Source organism: Coturnix japonica, chromosome 7, assembly GCF_001577835.2.
Source record: "Coturnix japonica isolate 7356 chromosome 7, Coturnix japonica 2.1, whole genome shotgun sequence".
NCBI lineage: Eukaryota > Metazoa > Chordata > Aves > Galliformes > Phasianidae > Coturnix > Coturnix japonica.
The window spans coordinates 26861656-26884745 of record NC_029522.1 but is presented as its reverse complement, the minus strand read 5'-3'; the positions used below and the strand labels follow the sequence as shown (position 1 = coordinate 26884745).

Below are 23090 nucleotides of genomic sequence, written 5' to 3'. Positions count from 1 at the left end.
GCACTCTCTTCCCATCACAGAGGCCTGTCCCGCCTTCTCTCAGCTTTCAGGCATTAAAATACAGTCACAGAATCACAGAATGACCCGGGTTGGAAGGGACCTCAAGGATCACGTAGTTCCAACCCCCCTGCCTGGCAGGGCCACCAAACATACACCTTTACTAGATCAGGTTGCCCAGGGCCCAGTCCAACCTGGTCTTGAACACCTCCAAGGACGGGGCATCCACAACCTCCCTGGGCAGCCTGTTCCATGGTCTAACCACTCTCCTAGTGAAGAACTTCCCCCTAACATCCAACCTAAATCTTCCCTCTTTTAACTTAAAACCATTTAAAACGAGATCGGACGTCAGCGATGGGTTTGTCGCGCCCGCCCTCTCCGCCGTAGCGCGCAGGGAGGGGCGGCTCAGCCATCTTGGTGTCGCCGGGCCGTGCGTGCGGGCGCAGGGAGGAGGAGCGTCCGCCTTGCGGAAGTGCCCTCGCCCCCTGAGCCGGAGCCGAGCGGAGCCGGAGCGCGCCCAGGGCTGCCCGCCGTCCCCAGCACCGTCGCTACCGAGGAGCATGGCAGGGCGGCTTCCGGCCTGTGTGGTGGACTGCGGCACGGGGTGAGCGCCGCTGACAGCTCGGAGCCGGTGGGGAGGGGCAGCCGCCGCCGCCGGAGATGGCGGCGAGGGGCGTGCGGTGGTACGGGAGGGCCGGGCCGGGCGGGGTAGTAGCGCTGCCCGCTCCCCATCCGCTGTTGGAGGGGAGGCCGCGGGGGGCTGTGCCCGCTGCCCGCAGCGCTGAGGGCGCGGTGCTTGGTGCTGATGGAGCCCCGCTGAGGGCGGTGGTCCATGCGGAGCGCTGCGCTCGGAGCTGCCGCCCGGCCGCGTGTTCGTGGCGGTGATTTTTTCATGTCATTTATTCTGTGTTACTTCTATCAGTGAAACGGGGGGAAAAAAAAAAAAAGAAAAAGAACCCCTCCCCCGCCAGTGAGCAAGCGCAGAGGAACTTCCTTAGTTTTGTCAAAGCCTCTTCCTGCTTTCAGGCTTTTATACCTTATAAGGCAGTTTTTTCAGTGTCAAACCTGAAGCAAATCCGATTTAGAAACTCTTCTTTTTTTATTTAGCAGCGCGTCAAAAGGTGAAGAGGATGGGATGCCGGCGATGTGCTGTGTGAAGCACGGCCCTGTGGGGTGGGAGCCCCGGGGGTTCGGCCCCTCCAGCCCTATGACGGGGGCTGGGTGCCCTGCAGAGCTACAGCACGGCCTGGGTGCTGCTGGGGGTCACTGGGCTGATCGCAGCAGTGCTCAGGAAGTGAAAACCACATCGCAGCCGCTCTCTGTAGTGCGGTTATCCAGATAGAATGGTTCATTTGAGCCCTTCTGCACTGGGTTCTTATTGGGAAGAGAAGTACCGGTGTATGGGCTGAGCTCTTCCTCTTTGACTAGCGCTGGTGGTTCTGAAACTTGGCTTTCTGTTTTGTTTCTCATCCGTCTTCCTGCAAGTAATGGGGGAAGTTTCTGGGTGAATGCAACCTAGGGGTAGAAATTAACAGTCCACTTCATATATATATTCATCTGGAACTGAAAGCACATCCTCGTCTTCTCTACCAGAGAATCCATTTGGTTTAAGACATTAGTAAGTCTCATGCAAGAAGAGTAGTATCTATGTAATGTCTATATGTTTAACATTTGTGTGAAGAAGTCTTGTTTGTAGTTAGAGCAAGAGCAAAACTTGCGCATTTTGTGGGATAAACACAGCAGGAATGAGAGCGTGTGGTTGCATGTATTGGAAGCATACAGGCATCATATGATGCTTTGGCCTCTTCTCCCAGGCAGTGAGCAGTAGAATGAGATGTGACAGCCTCACGTTCTGCTAGTAGAGGTTCAGGTTGGGTATTGGGTAGCTTCTTCTCAGAAAGAGCGATAATGAATTGAAATGGGCTGCCCTGGGAGATGATTGAGCCAAGAGCTGTGGAGATTTGCTGCCGAGTGACATGGTTAGTGGGCATGGTGGGGAGGGTTGAAAGTAGAGGTTGTAATTGCTAGAGTCAGGCAATTTGATCAGAGCTTCCAGTGATGCTAGCCAGAAGCAGCGCAGCAGAATTCAGCTGTGCAAGGAACCACACAGTTCTCTTGATGTGAGAGGCTTACCGAGGGACCTGAATGTTAAGAACATATCTTCCTGGAGAGTCAGCACGTAAGTGCGCCATTAGTCAACCTCATTGTGCAGGACATGCTCTAATGTTCTGTTATGTGCTGCTGACCACATCTCCCTACTTTATTTTGTTCTTCAGAGATCTCTCCGATGTGCTGTTTTACCATCGGTCTGCGTTACTTTGAAAATGGTTCTACTACTACTTCTGTTTCTGATGCATCTCATAGTGCCAGGTTCCCCTTTCTTGAAGTTCCGTTGTGCTGAATTGTGGATGGAGACTTGAACTTTTGGAAGCTGACGGAGAATTTGGCATGTTAGAATGTCAGTAGGTGAAGATGTGAAGTGGTCAATTAACAAAATGAACTCCTGAGACAAAGGGGAAACTAGCATGGAAAAGGATGGAGTGAAGTAGTAGTAGTGAAATAGGATGTGGTAGCATAATCGCAATGACTGCTTCTTCCATTGCACCCCTCCCTGTTCCATCTCATTTGGTGTGTATAAGCAAGGTTGTTACTCACGCACTATGTGTATGTGCTCTGTGCAGATCACCTGAGGTCTCAGCTATGGCATTGTCTCTTTGATTTTGGTAGGCAAGACAAGTTAGAGAGAGACACTGAGAACAAGGGGAGAGACTTAGGAAGTATAACCAATACAAAAAGGTTGAAAGGAACTCTTGTTAAGAGCAGGCAAGATTTTTGTGCCCAAGTTTTCCAATAATTACGGGATGTTTTGGAGAGCAGATCTTCCTGCATGTCATTCATGCATGTAGGTATGGGTTCATCTGGTGCAGTTTGAGATGAGTGGTTGGTGTGTTTTCTTTTTTACCAGCTAATGTTGAGGGGAAGGAGAAGGGTGAGGGGGGGGGCACTTGTGCTTCTCAGCATCAGCCTGCACAGATTTAGCCATATGTTAAGAACCCCTTACAAAGCATGAAGGGAACAGAGCACAGAAAGGGTTAGGGAGAGAGCGCCCTACCTGTTCTCTGATGTTTTAACAGTCAGATGTTTTAGGGACGGTCCAGGTGCACGTCATGCAGCTGGAGCTGGCAAATGGGTGAAGTCAATGGCATTGGCAGTCAGATTATGGGTGCAGCAATAATTCTTCCAGTGTTACACTTGTTATTTAGAGAGGTGCATTCTTGACAAATTCCTGTGCATTCTTTGCTTGACCAAACCTGCTATCTAGAAAACAAGGTAATGGGTGCCTAGTAAGAGCAGGTAAATACCTGACTGCTGCCTGAGAAAACCTACTTATTTGAAGCTGCTTCTCCTTAATTACGTAACGAGGTTACAGATGGGGAAATGACATATCAGAAGAGCTCAATTAGTTCAAAGAAGCTGTTAAAAACGGTCATTTCTTTCTATAATTAATACTGTCTCCTGGCTTAGTTTTAAGTATATTGCGTCTGTAACACAGGGTTGTAGATGTTACTGTCAGGAAGCCGCTGTCCATGTTAATACTGAATGTGATTTAACTTGGCTGTTGAATACCTTTCTTTCTGTTCTCTCCCCAAAATGCAGGCACCAGGACCCCTCAACAGTGAGCTGGGAAGTAGCACTTGTATTTTAGGTGTCCGGAGTTCCAGTTCTCAGTTTCAAACACTGATTATTATGATTATGCCATGAATTATACTTAATGTTTTGTGTGGGGAGGATAAGGATTGTGTACATTTTAAAATGCAGGAAGAAAAGAAAGGATTTATATCCACACGGTGTATGAACAGAACATCAAAGAAAGGAAAAGCCTCTTAGGGCTGGAGTCTTCTTGTGTGTTTCGGTCGTTCTTGAAGTCTCGATGGGTGAGCACAAAGCAGCCTGGAGATCGTGATTAAAAGCTCTTCCTACGCCACTTCAGAATTGAGCTCGATTAGGTTGACATCTAGGATTTAGCTGTCTTTCTCTAAGTGTTGTAGACTTATTTTGTTCTTAGTATGAACTCGTGTAACACTGAATTAGCCCATCTGGGTGGCAGCTAATTGCAGCCGTTCAAATTAACGGCTCTACAGTTGCACTGAAGTGGCTGTGTAACCTATGGTGGGCCCAACATGAGAACTTAATTTTAGCAGTGAAAGCAATTTGTAGGGAAGCATTTGTATTTTCTGTACCTTCTGTTTTCAGTGGGCTTTATGCAGTTGTAGCTCTCAGGTGGATCCATCAGCAACCCGTATTTGTGTGTTGTCAGTAACTTTTTCTTAACGTACCCTAGAATTTGTTTTGTAGGCATGGTTGTGTATGTTAGTCCTCTGAGTAAATGGGCTTATGTGATTGCGTGGGAAATATCTATTGTAGTTGCTTTCTGGTGTCTCCTCTGACGTGCCTTCCTGCTTTACTTCCATTATTCAGGCTACAGAAATGAGCGTGTTGTTTTTTCTTCCTTTTCTCTCCTGCACACTTGGGGAGAATTGAAGGTTTCAGAGCTGGTTTGAGGAAGCCGTGCTATGCTGTTCACACAGAGTACTTAAGGCCCTTGAGGCCAGCAGAGAGCTGGGGAGGTGGAGGCTGCTCAGCATTTCCAAGTTGTCTTGAAGCTCCCTGAGAGTTTCCTTGGGAGTTCCTGTAAGCAGCTTTCCTACAAATAAAGGAAGGTTGATCTGCAGTGTGTGATACTTCAGAGATGCTGGAGTGTTGTTTATTGTGAGTTCCGTGGGGGTGTGTACAGCAGAGCAGTTACTTCTCAGGTTAATCTTCATGCAACACCTGTGTATCCTCATACTCTTAAGTAGAACAAAGGTTTTATATAAGGAAAAAATTACGACAAGACAGCGCTGCTCTATTTCTCTTTTTGGTTTTGACCTGGTAGTGTCAGTGCGTGAGATCCATGAAATCTAATCATCTTCAATAGGCAGCAATTATGAAGTAAGAAATCCAGTGCTATAAAACCAAGGTAAAGGGAAGGGATAGCTTACATTTTAACATCTTAGATACATGACATAAATTTCCTTAAAGTTTATCCTTTGTCAGGCCTTGAAAAGACTTTCCAAACATTAAAACATGGGCTATTTCTACAGATTTTCAAACCTTAACTCCTATATTATGTATTTTTGCTGCACTATGATATCCTAACAGTTAACATTTCCATTAGATGTCTCGTCCTGACCTTTCAGGGCTTCCAGTGTTCATGAAAGCATTCTCTTTTGGGATCATTTTCTCTACTTTGTGTCATCCCAGAAGTCATTTTTCAGAATGGAAAGCATGAACAAAGTCATTCCTTAATGGAATATGGAAAAATAGCCTTCCAGGATTTTAAGAACATCTTTTGCTTGCCAGCGAATGAGTGGTCATGAGGAGGAAATGCTTCATCCTTAGTATGAAAAAAAGGTGTTATGCTGGATTGAATTTTGTGGTTTAAAAAGAAACACACCACCACCAAAATCAAACTGTTTTAAATAATTGTCAATGGGTTCTGTGGATCCATGGTGACGTCTGTTGTCTCTTAATGTAGTACTTCACCATCCATGTTATGCTATAAACACACAGGATGTGCAGTATGATCAAGAGTTGCTGGAATTGGGTTTGAAATGTATATTCTTGCACAGTCTCCTTTATGTCCCTTTTTCTCTATATAGGAATTCCATTGCCCCGTCCTTGGAGGTGTTCAAGACCAGGTTGGACAGGGCTCTGGGCAACCTGATCTAGTAAAGGTGTATGTTTGGTGGCCCTGCTAGGCAGGGGGTTGGAACTACATGATCCTTGAGGTCCCTTCCAACCCGGGTCATTCTGTGTGATTCTGTGTGCTTGATCAATGGTTATTACTTTGGCTGGATGCTTTGCCCAGAAAGCATGTTGTCTGCATGAATGTGATGCGTGTTTGAGCATCTGAATCACTGAAAACATTGTTTCAGTGAATTCAGGAATACCTTACTACTTCCTGAGTAGTAATCGATCTCCTGTGTTATTGTATAGGCACATACAAGGTGCTTTGCAGTTGCTCTTTTAGTTTATGAAAGCAAATATTTCAGCATGATGAAACAGAATGTTGAAACATCACTGCAGGTTTTCTTTAGGAAACGTAAAAAAGCTTGGATTTCTGAACGTTTCTTGTAATACTTGGACATTCTTTTGGAGATTTGAATGAAAAATTTAAATGTGAAGGCAATCTAAATAAAATCAGAATCAGAAATGAATTTTTTGTTCTTTTGCTTTGCTTAGGTAAAGGAAATATTTGTTGTAGTCATTGAGGTAAAGCAGACTTATATTAGTGTACAGATCTAATGGGTGTCACTGAGCAGACCCTTGAAAATACAGCTTTGAATACAGACTTGGGATCAAAATGACTCTGACACAGGCACTTTTAAGAGTGAAGTTTGTCATTTCCAGGTGTTCTGCTGATGTATTTCTTTAACTTCTAAATGAATTAGTTGCCAGAGAAGATTATATCCAATATGAAAAGTCATTATATCATCCACTGATATTCTGCAGGGTAGGATTCATTGTTCGTCTTGTTCCGAGCATGAGCTTGCATTTTTTAAGCCTAGACATGAAAAAACCTCTGGGTAAACTTGGGTTTCTTTTTTTCTCCCCTCCTCAGGTCTTCTTTTCTCCTTATTATTCTCATGTGATTGCTGCCAGTGGCTGCAGCTGTGTGCTGGGTGTGTTTGGCACGGGGAGGTTGTCTGCTAATGCTCTATTCCAGTTGTATCCTGCTACCAATGAATGAATCCAAATGGTAATGATTAAGTTGATGCAGCATCTCATCAATCTTTTCAATGTTCACTTTTTTGTCATGACTTGCTGTAGGTTTCCTCATGCTGTTTATCATCTGCAAGAACTTTCAGTCTGACTGCTTTCACATTTGCAGACTTGAGAATGTGTGTGATCTCACTAAATAAGGCCTGCTTTTCTTATTAAACCAAAACTCAGTGATGTATTTTTGTCTACAGCTCAGTAGGGCGCATCTTTCTCCAAGACAACTGTTTCTAATTCAAAGCCATTTGAAGTAAGCGTGGTGTAACATGAAACACATACACACTGGTATTTTAATGCAAGTGTATTCTTGATATCAAACACCTGGCTACCTGCTGGGGGTGGTGGGCAGTGTTCTGGGCCCAGAGTATCTCACAGGGTTTGCTGTGGGCTCAGCTCCTCGCTGTGACTTGTTGGCCTGCTGGGTTTCAGCATAACGCTGCTGGAGTTTTGCTGGTGTGGTTGGGATGACAGCAGATTGCTTATTGATTCAGGGCCGGACAAATGATCATCTCTCTCTCTTTCAGCCTGAAGTAACTCTATGGTTCTATCTGCTGCACTGTGCTTGTTGGGAAGAACATCCCAATTGCTCAGGGTTCTGTAAGCTGTGGCTCTCTCTGCATTGTGGCTTCAATATCCTGCCCATTGTGCACAGGCCTTCTGCTGGGAGGTGCTGGTGAGAAGTGTCTGCAGGCACAAAGATCTGTGTAGTTGAAAATCGTTTGATTGAACTGATCCTACTTGTTTCAGCTGTTGAAAATTACATATAGCTGATCTGTTTTCTTTTTTTAATGTCATATTTTGAGCAAATGATGCAGAAAACTGCCAAGTCAGTCTCCTCCTTGTAATGAATTTATAGCTTGAGGGATTAGCTGCGATGACTTCTGAACTTGGGGTGTTGTTTCTGCATTATTTGGACACTTCACGTGGAGTAATCGGGCTGTCAAAAGCACTCAGAGAAATTACATACAAATTAAAAACAAATTTACTAAAAAAAGACCCCAGCAATATCAGTTTGTGTTGTGTGGGTGTGGTGTAACACAGAGGCACTGTTAAGATGCTTGTTAAAATGATTTAGTGGAAAGGTCTCAAAGGAAACAGTAAGGAAAAAGAGAGCGTTCTGCTTTTGCCAACACAAACCGCTTTCGTTATACAAAGATAACATCCAAGGCCTTTTGCTTCTCTCACTTTGAAGAACATGTGCTCAAAGCAAAGCTAACTCTTTTCTGTGCTAAAGGACGTGTTGGCATTAAATATCTGAACTGGATAGTACAAGTATAAATAAAACTGGGACTGCACACTGAGCTCTTACCATCAGTGCCCAACCGTGTTTGAACACAGGCTACATTCCAGGTATGCTTCTTGTGACTCACTTGTACCGTGGAGTTTCTCATGATAAATGCATCGTGCTGTTTACATGACGAGGGCTTCTGCAGTCAAGTTCTCAGTGCGGTTGGTGGGTTTTTATTTAAGTTACTGGTGCATGTAAACATGGAACAAATTTGGAAATAGGTTCTCTTCTGTTCAGTCCAGATGTTAGTAAAGCTAAGAGCAGTGCGGAATGGCAGTGCTGTCACCTCTCCAGGGTGTTGCTGGTAGGATTTTCCAGGTGATGGTTTTAAAATGCATCTGAACTTGCTCCGAATATCCTGTAGTTTTTGCTGCTGCCTTTGTGCTCCTCGTGTGCACCTTGAGGGTTCTGCTCCTCTGTGTGTGGCCATGACTTTGTGGTCCTTATCATCTCTTCAAGCTGAGTTTCACACATGCGGCAGTGGGGTCTTTACTTTGAGTTGTAGATGTAGCTGGTAATGACAAACAGAACAGTAGTTTTTTGTCTTTACCCAGGTGTGCTAAGAGATGTTAACCTTTCTTATTGTATTTTTGTTTTCATTTCTGGGACATCCTGCTGGTCTTGGAAATATCCCTCCTTACCATCCCATGGTGTCTCATCTACACCTCTGCAGGATGTAAGATTGTAAGAGCATTTCTAATCTTGTGTTTTTCCATTTCTAGAGCTAATTCTTCAGCTGTCGTTATTGATTCCTTAAAACATCTGACCAGAGATGCTTTAAAACTTGATCTAAGCAGTTGCTATTAAAAAAGTGAAGCGGTGATGTGTGAAAGATGATCCGTATTCATTAAAGATAGAAAGTGGTGTGAAGGGCGTGACTCATCCCAAAGACTTTTGCTATCTTGTATTTTACCAAGGACACATGAAAAGAGATTGTAAACTAATTTATTAATGCCAAGTCCCATTTTCCTAATATAATCAGTTCCTTTGGGGACTGCTGGTGATCTGCTGCTGCTCAAGCAATTTGCACCTGGTGCTGGAGCTTTTTAAAGGGGCAGGATGGCTTTCCTCTGCTTCACCATCTATTTCCTGTCATTTCTGTCAATGGGGGCTCAAGAAATAATTGCTTCCCAGGTTTCTCAGTCTCATTTGGATTTTGGGAAGGATGAAAGGAGAAAAGCAGCAAATAAAACTGCAAAGGCTTGTTCAGGCTTTTCAGTCAGGTGAGGTATTGTGTATAAAAGCTAAAGCTTCCATCCTTCCTGGAAAAGTTTGGCTTTTTGAAGTCGGCTTTTTATCAGAAGACACAAGACAGCTAAAAACTTATAAACTGTGACTTTCCTCTTCTACAGCTTCAGCGCCTCCAATTCAGCACTGGAAAACTGAGTTACGTCTTATGACTGCCTGTCTGCCTTCCTCCAAGGAACGTGCTCCTGTTGCCTTTCTGGTGCATGCAGCAACAAGCAAAGCTGTGACTTGCTGGGAAATGTGATCCCCTGTTGGTACTGCCTTATCAATCCTAGTATCAGCATTTCTTCAGTATAAGACAGGGTGTGCCTTGTTCCCTTGTGAATCATCCATTACTCAGACACACGTTGCTGTGTGCGAGCTGCTTTGTGGAAGTCATATAGTGTAAAATCCAGTTTGCCCAAGGTACAGCTTCTTTTTCTATATGATTTAAAAACTTCAAATGAGAACAGTAGACTAGATCAGATCAATCTGAGCAGTACTCCTTTTTACAACAGTATGTTAAAGAAAGCTTCTGTTAGACTATGCGTTCAGAAGGCTGAGGATTTGTATTCACTTCTATGCATTTTTAAACTGTTTTTTCCCCTCTAACCTCGTTGATACTTGAGTAGGTGTGGAAGTGGTTATGTGATGCTGAAGCTCGTTGTTCACTTGGTGCATTACCATGTCCGTGGCAGCCCTGGCACTGCACCGAGCCCAGTGGCACCAATCACTGTGGGCAGGGAAAGGCCTTAGAGGGCAAAGGGGAAGGTCAGGCTGGGTTACTGCCCTGACCTGTGGTAGGTGATGTTGACATCCTGCTGGAGAGAATAGACTGGCAAGGAAGCTGTGATGTACTGGAAATGTGAGCCATTGCACTGGGAGCCACATAGGAGAGCTGCTGCACTAATGCGTTATTATTCAGGCATCAGAATCCATGTGGTTTTCTTCTTTGTGTTTTTTCTCCTTATTTGGAAGTCTAAAAATGGGAAACTTTTTTCCATGTGTCAGAAGACTCTTTTTTTTCCTGCTGAGTAGGCCATAGTATTTTTAGATGTGCTGATTTTATGTCTGAATACAGTCTTTTTATTTCAAAATGCGACTTGACTGTTTTCGGCTTGCTGGATGTGTGTACACTGGGTGGTTTCCAACACCACAAGCAACCAAACAGTATGTTACCTGCAACAGATCAGCTTTTCTTTGCCTTGAAAGATTGGAATTTAACAGCCCAGCAGTGAAATTGCTTTTTGCTTGTGAAGGCACTTCTGATTTAGTGGGAGGCGTATGTAGCCTTCAGGGTCCAAAGTTCCTCTGCAGGATTAGCTTTGAAATCCTGTGTGCTGCGGTTCCTGGTTTGCATGGTGAGGTGGGGGGACTGAGTCAGTATTTGCTGGCCTTCTTCATTTCCTTTCAGAACGGAAAGCTTTATTCTGCATTGACTGGTTATAGAAGCATCAAACTATGGAATTCTTACTTGAGATTTCCTTTAGGAACTGGATGGCTAAGACAAATTGCAAAAATACTTTTCATATTACTTGAGTCTGCAAAGGGTGAGTTGCCTGTCCCCAGTTCAGGTGTGTGCAATACATAATGCACAAAGTATATGTTTCTTCTCAGTGTTTAACTCGCTTCCATTGAGTACTTTATTTTGCCTTTTCTTCTTCAGTACGAGTTACTGCTGATCAATTTGACACCAAACTGTTCTTGCAGGAGTGAACTCAGGGGTCCTTGTTGGGTCCCTTCCAACTTGAGATATTCTGTGATTCTATAACGTGTTAGTAGGTCAGAGAAGATGGATTTCATAGGTTTTAAAATGTTTCTCTTGAAAGTGCTTTTCATTTTAGATGAGGTCCTGTATAAGCACCTGATAGCACTTCTGGCCCTGCACTGATGCACAGTTATTGTCAGCAGTAGAAACTGTAGGTGTTTGGGAACATGGCAGCAATCTGTGAAGCTCCTCTAGCCTGGAAGAGCCCAACCTTTGTTACTATAGCTGTTGCCTCATGTTTTGCTGTATTGTTGACCCAGGTTTCTGGGTTATTAAAGTTACAACTGCCCTGTGTAAAGTCAACTGGGTTTGTATTCCATTACTGAGAATTGTGGAGTTACTGCTGTAGTGTTCCTTGCTTTTGCTGATGGAGTTGATGCAGTTGGTACAGCTACCCATCAATATAAGGAAACTGAAGTCTCCGTTTGGTCTGTGTCAAACTTCTATGCAGGCTGTCACTGAAATTCAATATGTGTTTTGCTTCGCACGTTTACAATCTGTTTCTGTTGCTCCAGTCTTTTGTAATACTTCCAGTAAGTAAAGGTCTGTAGCTGTTCCTCTTTCTTTCTGTGTATGAGTGGTGCCAGTTCTGCACCACACCTGGCTGGCAGCCCATGGGCAAGGGGGATTTTTTCCCCTACAATTGACAGCTGCAACAATACTTCTACAGCTCATGTTATTTGTATGGAAATACGCTATGGAGCTGCTGATGGCTGAGCAGGGAGGAACAATCACTTTGCTGATTAATTTTGCTCCTACGCATTGATAAACTGAATGATAAACTTGGTGTTTAGTAGTGCGGTTCCACTCGAGTAGAACTCAGCAGTGTTCTGTAATAGTAAGCATTGCTTTATCTCTCAAAAAGGTTTCCAATGAACACGCCTCTCCACATTAAAATGATCAAACTTCCCTTCTTTTAAAAAAGTGTCATCTTATCTGTGGCATTAAATATTCTAACCTAAGCTTTTCTTGACTTAACAGGTATACGAAGCTTGGATATGCCGGTAACACTGAGCCACAGTTCATTATTCCTTCCTGTAAGTATTTGATACTTGTATTTAAATACTGATGTTACACTTCACAGTTTGCAGTGACAATGTTTGCAATGGCACCTGCCATACATATAAGCAGTTAAAAATGAGCAACTTTGTCTCTTTTCAGACCTACTGCTTATTGTAACCAATCCTCAATTTAGGAAGATACATTGATTAAAATAGCATACCAATAGGATTTCAGTCTCAAAGGAGTTGACTTCAAATGTGAAACAGTAGCACAGCTGTATCTTTAACAGGTTCTTCCTCTGCTGATAGATCAGAAAACACTTTAGATAATCATAACTAGGGGAAAAATAATAATAAAAAAACAGTGTTTTAATCTCTAGGGGTTTAGCTGTTATGCTTTCCAGGTATATCTCGGTACTACAACTGTGTCACTTAATTCATTATGTTTTGCAGATGTGAAAGTAATTTTAGTTATTCTATGTAAAACTGCTTATTTACTCACTCTCTATCTTCTGAAATGCTTCTGCCGCTTGAAGGGATGCTTCACCTACTGACCTTCCACACTACTTGGCATTTTGTCATTGTTCACCTCAGCCAAAGTACTCGAGTATTACATCCTGGTAAAAAGAAATAATCAGTGCACCCAATTTTCCTTGTAAATACAACAGGAAAGGAGTTGGAAGTAACAACACTTAAGTACAATCCGTTCAGAAAAGAACTTCTGGTAGTTCAGGCTCTCTGGGTGGGTACAAAACATGCTTCCAAAAGTGATTTTCACAGAAGGATTTTCTCCACAGTAGAGAAATTGAAACTAGGGTATAATAGCAATTAAATTCAAATGCTACAAAGTGCTGGGTCTTCTCAAAGTGTTTTGATGCTGTATGTTTTCTTAATGTTATCCACAGTTAAGATGTATTTTGGTTTCTTCTTTGATTTCCAGGAATGGCCATGTGGTCACTTTGTTTTATCACGTTTATTTTTCTTCTTAAAAACTGCTTGCTGTGGAACCAGTCAGAGCAGCATTCCTTCTCCCTTGCTCACTTGCTGCTTATCTTACTTGCTCCTGGTCTTAACAAAGTTTTATCTCGCTCTTTTATATTGTGGTCTTGGCTTAATTCTGAATATGCTTCTGTAGAGATGACAAATGCTTACATAGTGAAGTAAGTGAGAACAAAATCGGTCAGTTCTTTGAAGAAACTCATTCACTGTTTTCATTGCTGTCTGCTTTTAAGGTTTGGCAGATCATTTGTCTTGCTTGATTTTTCTTTCATTTAACCCTGTTGTCCCGACTTGTGTTAAAATAGTCAACTTTCAGTAAGCCAGGAGTTTTCCAAACTTACTATAAAATGGAAGTTATCTATGATAATTGATGTGTTGGATGACTTTATATTAAAAAGGAGGGGAGGAAATAATTGAATAGTGGTTAAACACAATTTCTTTTTTTTTCTGGACGTTCATATTCTTGTGTCAAGCCAACCACTGCCAACGGCCCTGCAATAATATTGGAGTGTTGCCTACCTTCAGCACCATTAAAGCAAGATTTATGTTCCTGCTTGTGTTTTCGTGCTCCATTCTGATTATTTTTCTCACCTCTGACTTTCACTACCAGCACTGACCAGCTGTGTGTTGAGCTCTCTCAGGGTGAAGCCTGTGGGATGTGAAAGCTTTTAGAATGTTGTGGCAAGAGCTGATGACTTACTTGAAACTACATGAAGATAACATACATCTGGACAGCAAAGCTGTCCCCGAGTCTGCAAGCCCTGAAAAATATTTGGCAAGAAGCTGTTTTTTGCTTGCGGCAAACTGGCCTTGCAACATCTTCTGCACAACTTCAGCTTCTTCTTACCTACCCCTCTGCTTTTTGGCTCCCACTTCCTCTCTCCTCTCTTGTAGGCTGCTACAGAAGTTGTGATATGATGCAGTTTTCCTCCCGATGAGCTCAAAATAATGCTTTTTGTTATATTTGTTCAGTTTTTTGCAACACTTCATTTTCACTGGCTGCACAGCCCTTCTGTTGCTGCACAGAAGGGAGGAAAAGGGAGAAGATTGTGGCCTCCCAGTGCACTGGGGTGCATTAGCCTCATGTGCTACATGTTTCCAAATCCTGTAGCTCTGTGTGACCCCAGGCTCTGAGCTTGGCTTGGTTCTGGTCAAGCAACACTTGGGTGAAGGTGAGGATTGAAATAATTCTGCCTTTGAGAGAGCTTTCACATGACAACTTCTAAGTAATAGGAGCGGATATTAATGCTTGGTTCTTATTTCTGCAAATTTCCCACTGGTATTTTAAGACTTGGAAAAAATACAGTAGGTTTTGCCGGCACTGTGACCCGGTCAGTCTGGGAGCTGATGTAAAAGAGGAGAGAAAAGAACATCTGTGTTCTTGCGGTATCTCATCGCTGATCCATCTTCCCTGAGTCCCATTTTTAGCCTTAGCAGTATTTCTCCTTTTTTTTTTTTCTTTTTTTTTTTTCTCTGTTCTTCATAATGAGCAATTTTTATGGAAGGATAAATTACCAACATGCTGTCTCTTAAATTTTGCCAGTTATTCCTTGAAGCAAAAGAGTTTTATAGTACTAATTGTTAGTGTATTGGCTTTTCTGTGCTTGTGCCAGAACAAAAGGATGAATATAATTGCAGTATTTTCCTATTTCACAATATTAAGGTTCCTGTTTTTCTCAGTGCTGGATGTATAATCTAAAATATCATTTGTTCTCTTTGTTAAAGGTATTGCTATCAAAGAATCAGCAAAAGTGGTTGATCAAGCACAACGAAGGGTTTTGAAAGGCGTTGATGATTTAGACTTCTTTATTGGAGATGAAGCAATAGAAAAACCAACTTACGCAACCAAGGTACTGAGAGACACTAAGATTTTCCAATACTGTTAGAAATCATCAAGCATACAGTACAAAGCTTGTAAATGCTTTTTGAACTGTAATCTTATTTTCTTAGAAACTATTGTAAACGTTTGATATTAAGTCAGTTTTGCTGGCCTTCAGGAGTCTCTGGGAATTGGAAGATGGGGGTGGGGAGGACACAATATTTCATATCAGCGTGTTTCTTTTGAAATGAAGGGTGGCCGAGAGAGTGTTGGGAGGAGATAGAAGATGCTTTCTTGCTCCTTGAGATGTTCTATCAGCCACATCAGAATCAGGATACTGGTCTAAGGGGATCCTAAGGTTTATCTTCATATTACTTTTCCCGGTACCACCATTTTGTTGCACTGAGAAACACTTAATATGTTGTTTTCTCCGTGATCAGAATTTCAAATAGATGTCAGGTTGGGATAGAGACAACCTAATGCAAGGTTTTTAGATGTTGATAAAGTTCCTGTATTGCAATTGAAAATATTGTTTTTAAGTTTGTTTCCAGTTACATTTTGGTATTGTTCTGTAACAGTGGCCCATTCGCCATGGTATAGTTGAAGACTGGGACCTGATGGAAAGGTTTATGGAGCAAGTAATCTTTAAGTATTTAAGGGCAGAACCCGAGGACCATTATTTTCTTTTGGTAGGTAAAATTATGTCGTGTCTGTGAAATAGTATATGACAAGAACTTTGTGCTGATTTGTGGAATAATTCTCAAATATGGATGTGCTTACCTTGAAAAATAAAGGAAATATAAATTACATGAAACTTCCCTGGCGCTTGGCTTATCATATTCACATTTCTTCAGCTTTCTGAAAGTGCTGAAATTGAGTCTGAACTGCAAGCTTTCTTTCCTTCCTTAATTTTCACACCAATGCACCTCTGTCTTCTCCCTCTTTTATTCTTTATCCACTGAACTCAGCAGTGGTGCTTGCATTTGGGTACCTCTATGTTTTGACTTCATGTCATTGCAATAATTTTGTTTTTTATAGTACTGCCACCTGGTTAGTGTATCTAGGGTGACATTTTGTCTCCTTTCTTTATTAAGTTCAGAAGGATTGATTGTGATATGTGGACATGTCAGGCCTGAACTGAGGTCAGATGTTCTGAAGTCTCTCCTGTTCCTTAGCATTTCATTTAAAGCCATTGAAATAACAGTATTTTTAAGTTTGAATTTTAGATCACAAGTTTGGAATTGAGTGCGTTGGTTGTTCTTGTTATATAAACTAATACAACTGCACCCTTTGATCTAATTGCTCAGGGCCCTTCATCCAAGCTTTGAGTATCTCCAGGCATTGAGGTGCCATAACATGTGGGCTCGTCTCCCACTACTTCACCAACCCTCACACTGCCTTTTTTTCCCTCCTAATAAGTAATTAGAGTTTCCCATGTTGCTGTTGGTTTCCATGACCTCTTGATGTACCACCTTTATGAAGAGTCTGACTCCCTCCTGTCTTTACCCTTACATGGTTGATGCAACAAAAGATAGATGCTTTTGCTCAGATATTCTCTGGCACTATTCAAAATGCTCTTTTAGAGGAGAGGGTTGCTTGTTTGCATGGCACTCATACAAAATTTATAGTTATATCATTGTGTGCTGTTAAGCACATTGTTGCTCTGTTAAACACATTTCTACAACGGCTGATATAAACTTTAGTTTTATAATCATTGCCTCTTGAAGAAAAGTAGCTTTTTTCTTCAGTGAATTTCTGATTTTCTTTAGTATCTGTACTTTGCATACTTAAACCTAAACATGTAAAATGCAAGGTCTTTGATTCTTTGTGAAAACATGCGTTATAATAAGCTGACCAAGGGATAGATAGGACCACTGATGTAAATTCTTAAACAGTAATTACTCTGTTTCTCATTTCTGCTCTTTCTGTTTGCATTGTGCTTTTGCAGTGTGACTTGCAGTAATTCTGTTCGTGCCATGGGTGTTCCTTGATTTTCTTCATTACAACATTTGCCTTTAATAACCCCCTTTGCACTCGATTATTTTTACATGCTGTTCTTGAATGAGTCATCTTTCAAAATTTAGCTCTAGGTGATTTTTGAGAGAAGTTTAAATGTTTGATCTGAATGCATGTCAAATGTTTTTCTTTATTTCATAGACTGAACCTCCATTAAATACTCCAGAAAATAGAGAATATACTGCTGAAATCATGTTTGAGTCTTTCAATGTTCCAGGACTATATATTGCTGTTCAGGTAAGAGCAGAGCTATTTCAAATATTAAATGACTCTTGAAGCATTCTTCTGTGCTTCTGGTCACCATTTCCATTGCTGGATGTTTATCTAGGTATGTTACTCAGCTCTAGGTATGGAGTTAGGACTCTAGACACAATATAAAAATCTTGCTGCACCTTAAACAAAACACACCACAATTGTGGTTGTAGGCTAAAAGCTGAGTCCTGTTCAAGATGAAGCAGCAAAAAGAGTCTTTATATTGGATATGCTTAAAAAGCATCAGAAGACAAAAGCTATGCTTCTGCAGTCTTTGTTATTGTTTGAAAGCTATTGTATACACACATTACAAAATCAGTTTTCCGTGCTGTAAGTTACCACAAGAGAATTTCAAGCACTTTTAGTTAGTAACTGTTCAGAGGAAGTTTCCATCAACAGGGGAGAAAATTGAAAGCAGACTAATTGGATTTGTTTAGTAAACAAGATTTCAGACAAAGGTTTTTCCTGCTGAAATGCATGCTGAAACGCTTCAAGCTGTCCTAAGCAGGCACTTATTTAGTTCTAGTGGATTTTAGATTTGGAAGGGTAAAATAATTCTGGGAGGTATTTGTTCATAACCTGCAGAACAGTCGCGAATCATACTAGAACTGGAGATTTGTAACTTGGCGATAAGAGGAAGAAAGTACTATTTAATGTAAAATAAAAGCATTTATAAATACCTGGAATGCTCATTAGCTGGGGCTTATCAGAAAATGATGCTGGAAGCTGTGACGTCTGCAGTGCAGTGTCTTTATAAGAATCGTGTTCTATGTTCTCTTTTACAAGGCTGTCCTTGCTTTAGCTGCATCTTGGACGTCACGACAAGTAGGAGAACGGACACTGACTGGCACAGTTATAGACAGTGGTGATGGTGTTACTCATGTCATTCCTGTGGTAAGTATACTTAAGAGCTATAGAAACAAATTAACAGGAGAATAGTTTGCCCTTCAGCTTCTCTGTAGTCTTCATTCGTACAGTCTTAATGTATAGCTAGGAATCGTGAGAAGTGTCAGATAGCTCCTGGGGTTGTAGGTGTGGGTTTTTGTTGCTTATTTGGTACCTCAGGAACTTAAAGGCTTCAAATATCATGATCACGGGTAGTGAATAGGAGTTGACACTCTATGGCTCTCCCTCCTTTCTAAGCTTTGTTGGAAGGAATGCTTATCAATATCTTTCTCGCAATTACTTTTTTTATACAGGCTGAAGGATACGTGATTGGCAGCTGTATCAAACACATTCCAATCGCAGGGAGAGATATCACTTACTTTATTCAACAACTCCTGAGGGAGAGAGAAGTAGGAATTCCTCCTGAGCAATCCTTGGAAACTGCTAAAGCAGTGAAGGTAGTGTGAACTTCACAAGTGTCAAGCTTGTTCTAGAGTGGAGTTTGATAGCAGTTATTGAAAGTACATTCTCTTAAAATCATTTCCATCCGCCTCACATCACTGTTTCTAATGAATATAAAAATATCTACATAACAGTAAATACATGCATTTTAAGATGTGTTATTGAATTATATTCTGTTTTGCCCAGGATTTCAATCTTCACTTGACTCTTCCCCTTTATTACTGTAACGTTAGGAGAAAGTATTCTTAGTGGGATGTGTAATGTGAAGAGCTGTAATTACTCTTATTCTTGCTTAGTATTGATGTGTTCTGTATTTTACAGTACAAAGCTATCTCGAAAGATACTCAGCTTCAAGTACGCTTAAGCATTGTTTCTATGGCAATGCTTCAGTGTACTTTAGAACCCATTTCTCAACATTATAGAGAGGGAAGGAAAAAAAAAGTAACCCAGCAGAGTGTGCTGCTTTCAGTGCTATGCAGAAATGGTCTCTACTAGCAGAGCCATCATCAGACTGTATGCTGTAGATGTCAGTTCAGCTGTTTTTGAGGCAGATTGTATTTGCCAATTTCAAAGCTTTTAAGACTACGCTTTTAAAAGTATGCTTTAAAAATAAAAAGAATAGCAGAAAACACTGTGTGACTTTGGAACTGTACATATTTACTTTCCAGGAACGTTTTAGTTACGTTTGCCCTGACTTAGTAAAAGAATTTAACAAGTATGACACAGATGGTACAAAGTGGATTAAACAGTATACTGGAATTAATGCTATCTCAAAGAAAGAATTTACCATTGATGTTGGCTATGAGAGGTTCCTGGGGCCAGAGATATTTTTCCATCCTGAGGTAAGTTGATACGAATTGTCTTCACTTCATTCTGGATGTTGTGGATGATATCCCACAAAAAGCATTTGTAAATTATTGGCATGTTTATGCAAGTTTAAAATTTATCCGTGTTTCTAAATAGATACCAGATATTGGATATTGTTAATCTCAGTTCCACTGTGGGGAAAACTGAAGAATAAAGCTATCCCCTGCACTGAGTCCTTTCTATCTAAAAGTTATTTTTTCCTGTTAGGGCATATTTCTTCAGTGCTTGTGATATGGAAGTGCATGTATTCTTTGATCTGTTGTGATTAGTGAGAACTATATAGGAGAACAGCTGACAAAACAGATACTTCAAGTCTAATATTCTTTCAAACCTTTTAAAAATGGCAGCAAATACAGCTTATCTATCTAGTCCATAAGTTTTTTCACTACAGCCCCAATATAATAGGGCAGTTTGTTCTTTTCCCCTTATTTTTAGCCTTCCTTTCTTTTCTGTATGTGGTTCTGCATGCTGACTTTGCTGTTTTTATTCTTGATTGTAGTTTGCTAATCCTGACTTTACGCAACCAATCTCAGAAGTAGTAGATGAAGTTATTCAGAATTGCCCCATTGATGTTAGACGTCCTCTGTATAAGGTCAGTAGCTGAAGTGCTATGTTTCTTTAGTACTTGTTCTGGGAGGATGGTGGTTTGTATTGAAATCTACTGGAAACTGGGATTAAGAAAGAAAGTGTTTTAAAAGTATAAAAGTAAACCATTTTTTCTGGAAAGGAGAAGGCTGTATGTTCACATAAGTGTTTTTCAGAAGGGGATGTTTCATTGCTCAAGTCAAATTGTAATGAAATTGTGGAAATTAAAATCTGAGCCAAAGAAATGAGATAAGATATGGATTCTAAATCAGAGACAATTTAAATGAGACAACCTCTTTGAGAATTCATATTCTGTCATGCTTCGGGTGTAAAATAATCTAAAACAGGGTAAAAGCACACCTGTATGATTATAAATTTGTTTAAAAGAGCCAACATAAGTGAGATTAGGAAAAAAAAAATTAGAATTTAAGAACTGGATGGAGCTGGAGATGTGCATTTTCAGAAACATTGAATACAGTTTAAAAATCAATGTATCTATTTTGACTCTAAACAGAATATTGTCCTCTCTGGAGGCTCAACCATGTTCAGGGACTTTGGGCGCCGTTTACAGCGAGACTTGAAAAGAACTGTTGATGCCAGACTGAAACTTAGTGAAGAACTCAGTGGCGGCAGACTGAAGGTTAGTTCTTGTAGCTAATACATTTAACAAGCATCTCCTTAACTTGGGTTCTTTCTACTTTTGATCTATGATCTGATGTTTACATTTTTTTTTCTGGTAACTCAGAATACATAAGACACCTGCAGGTTGAAATTATTATTATTATTATTATTATTATTATTATTATTATTAGGCAAGAGTGAAGGGATTTTCTCATTTCTAGTTATTGAAATAACTAGACAAGTTCAATCAATGCTATTTTTAAGTGCATCTTAGTAATAAAAAGTGACAAATTTAAAAGCATGTCTCTATAAAGTGTTTTGAGAGGAGTAAGTACTATGGGTCTTTTCTTGCAATTGAAGAAACAGTGCTTTGAGGAACTTAAGCAGAAAATAGAAGGTGGGTAATCAGAGAGGAGGAACCAGCAGGAATGCAAGTAGCTTTTAATGTCTGATAATGTAAATAGCTCTTGCTACTAAATCACTTTATTCTTAGTCAGGGTTGAACAACTGAAAAACTGATAGTATAATTGTATAATTACATACCCAGCATTTAGGTAAATGATAGTTTGAGAGAGGCGAACTTGGAATATACAGTCCTATAGGAACATATTTGAATATATGTATATTTTTCTTCCGTAGCCTAAGCCCATTGATGTACAAGTCATTACACACCATATGCAAAGATATGCCGTTTGGTTTGGAGGATCAATGCTGGCTTCCACAGTAAGTTAGCTATAAAGCTGAATATGTGTTTTTGGAGTTCTCATCTCTCATTTAGTTCATAATAAATAGAGTTGGGGATTTTCTGATGATTTTTGAGTAACAAATATTAACCCATTCCCCCTAAGCTTTTGCATTAGGCTTCAAAGATCTGGAAGAGCAAATGAAAGCTGAATTAATTTTATAATGATATATATTTTTTTTAATGGTGATTTTGGGTTTGTGATAGTATACATTGATCATGCTGTTGTTTGGCCGTGTGACAAATGAGGTTAATTTTGGGGCTTAGAAGTTCAGTTCTTTTCCCATTTGCTTTATAGATGTTAGTATTGTTAAGCTGAGGTGTGAACACCACTGACGTTTTTTCTCTTCCCCTTTACAGCCTGAATTCTACCAAGTATGCCATACCAAAAAAGATTATGAAGAAATTGGTCCTAGCATCTGTCGTCACAACCCAGTGTTTGGAGTTATGTCTTAAAGCTGACCCTTGCAGGGGTCAGGGAAAGGGAGGTGGGGAGGAGTCTTTCTGATTACTTGTTTGTCTGATGGCCGGTATTAAGATAACAAACATGACTTGACAATAAGGAAAAGACCAAACACAATTAAACAAGGTTATTTTAATAAGTGTCTCAACATGCGGATGTAGTGGAAAGCCAAAATGATCACGTTTTTTTCTTTAGATTGATTATTTGAACCTGTGCGTAACAAAGTGGATTTTAGTTCTTTCTGTGCCCTGATATTTTGTATATTAATGAATTATCCAAGATTTGATGGGATTTGACAGTGTATAGATAGTCAGCTCTCTAATGCTTCAGTTGTACCCTCTCATGGGTACGAAGCTGGAGTTTGTTTATATTTCTTACTTTTTTATACTTTGAGGAAAAAAAAAAAACGGATTAAAGAAACTGTAATATTTGAGGGGAAAAAAAGAATTTACCAGTGACCATCTTAAAAAGAAATTAAAACAGAAAAAGTCATTGTGATTCCTGCAACTCGTTGTTGCAAATCACAGCCAATCTAAATCCTGGGTTCCATACAATGCGACTGCTTTTGGAACTAAGAAGCTCCTATCTTGGATTAACCGATGCCTGCCTAGTGCTTTCTGATTACTCGGTGCGTTTTCATTCTATCTCTTGCTTTAAAAAAAAAAGAAAGAAAGAAAGACAAGACTTGGACCAGTATTGCAGTTCTGTAGTGTCATTTCTAATTAAAACCAAATAATCAGGTTATCGAAATTGGTGTATTTAAAGCCTAACACCATTCCAATAAAGGCACAAAATTTCTTTTTATGTTTGTGTCAGACTTGTTAATGTCGTTACATGGGAAGTTGTGAGCATGGGTTCCTACGTATCTGCTATGGTTTTTGAAGAGTAAGATTGGCTTGTAAGGTAGAAATCATTATGTGCATTGTATAAACTGAAGTGTGAACTTGTTAGAATGGCAGTTTATATGTTCATCTGGACAGCACTTACCTATATAAATCTAACAGCTTCTCCATCGTTAGGTTTGTTCATCTACTTCATTCTGTAACATTTTTGTTTCCCATTTCCTTTCAAGTGATGGCGTACAGGAGGCAGTTCTGCCTTTGAAATCTCTGGTTTTTCTGCAAGAAAATACCATGTAGATAAAAAGTGAAGTGAAAACAGTATCTCTCTCATTCTTTCTAGGAAGAAAGCTTCATATATTGAGTGAAATTACTTGCATTTTCTGTTGCTATTTGCTAGAAAAATCTACTTCAGACACTCACTAATATAGTTAAGA

At 40.5% G+C, this 23090-nt stretch overlaps 1 protein-coding gene across 1 annotated transcript; it reads left to right on the top strand.

Moving 5' to 3' along the window:
* Positions 1 to 424: 424 nt before the first annotated feature.
* Positions 425 to 22618, top strand: ACTR3 (actin related protein 3). The gene is made up of 12 exons (XM_015868992.2): positions 425 to 601; positions 12084 to 12139; positions 14828 to 14952; positions 15500 to 15610; positions 17079 to 17174; positions 17976 to 18083; positions 18389 to 18532; positions 19205 to 19378; positions 19903 to 19995; positions 20503 to 20628; positions 21249 to 21332; positions 21712 to 22618. The coding sequence occupies exons 1-12, from the start codon at positions 558 to 560 to the stop codon at positions 21805 to 21807; spliced, it is 1257 nt and encodes a 418-aa protein (XP_015724478.1). The 5' UTR covers positions 425 to 557; the 3' UTR covers positions 21808 to 22618.
* The last annotated feature ends 472 nt before the right edge of the window (positions 22619 to 23090 follow it).

Coding starts and splice junctions, on each gene's coding strand:
- ACTR3 (XM_015868992.2), top strand. CDS start 558: ATGGCAGGGCGGCTTCCGGCCTGTGTGGTGGACTGCGGCACGGG. Junction 15,611..17,078: donor AGGACCATTATTTTCTTTTG/GTAGGTAAAATT, acceptor TTTATTTCATAG/ACTGAACCTCCATTAAATAC. Junction 18,533..19,204: donor AAACTGCTAAAGCAGTGAAG/GTAGTGTGAACT, acceptor TTTACTTTCCAG/GAACGTTTTAGTTACGTTTG.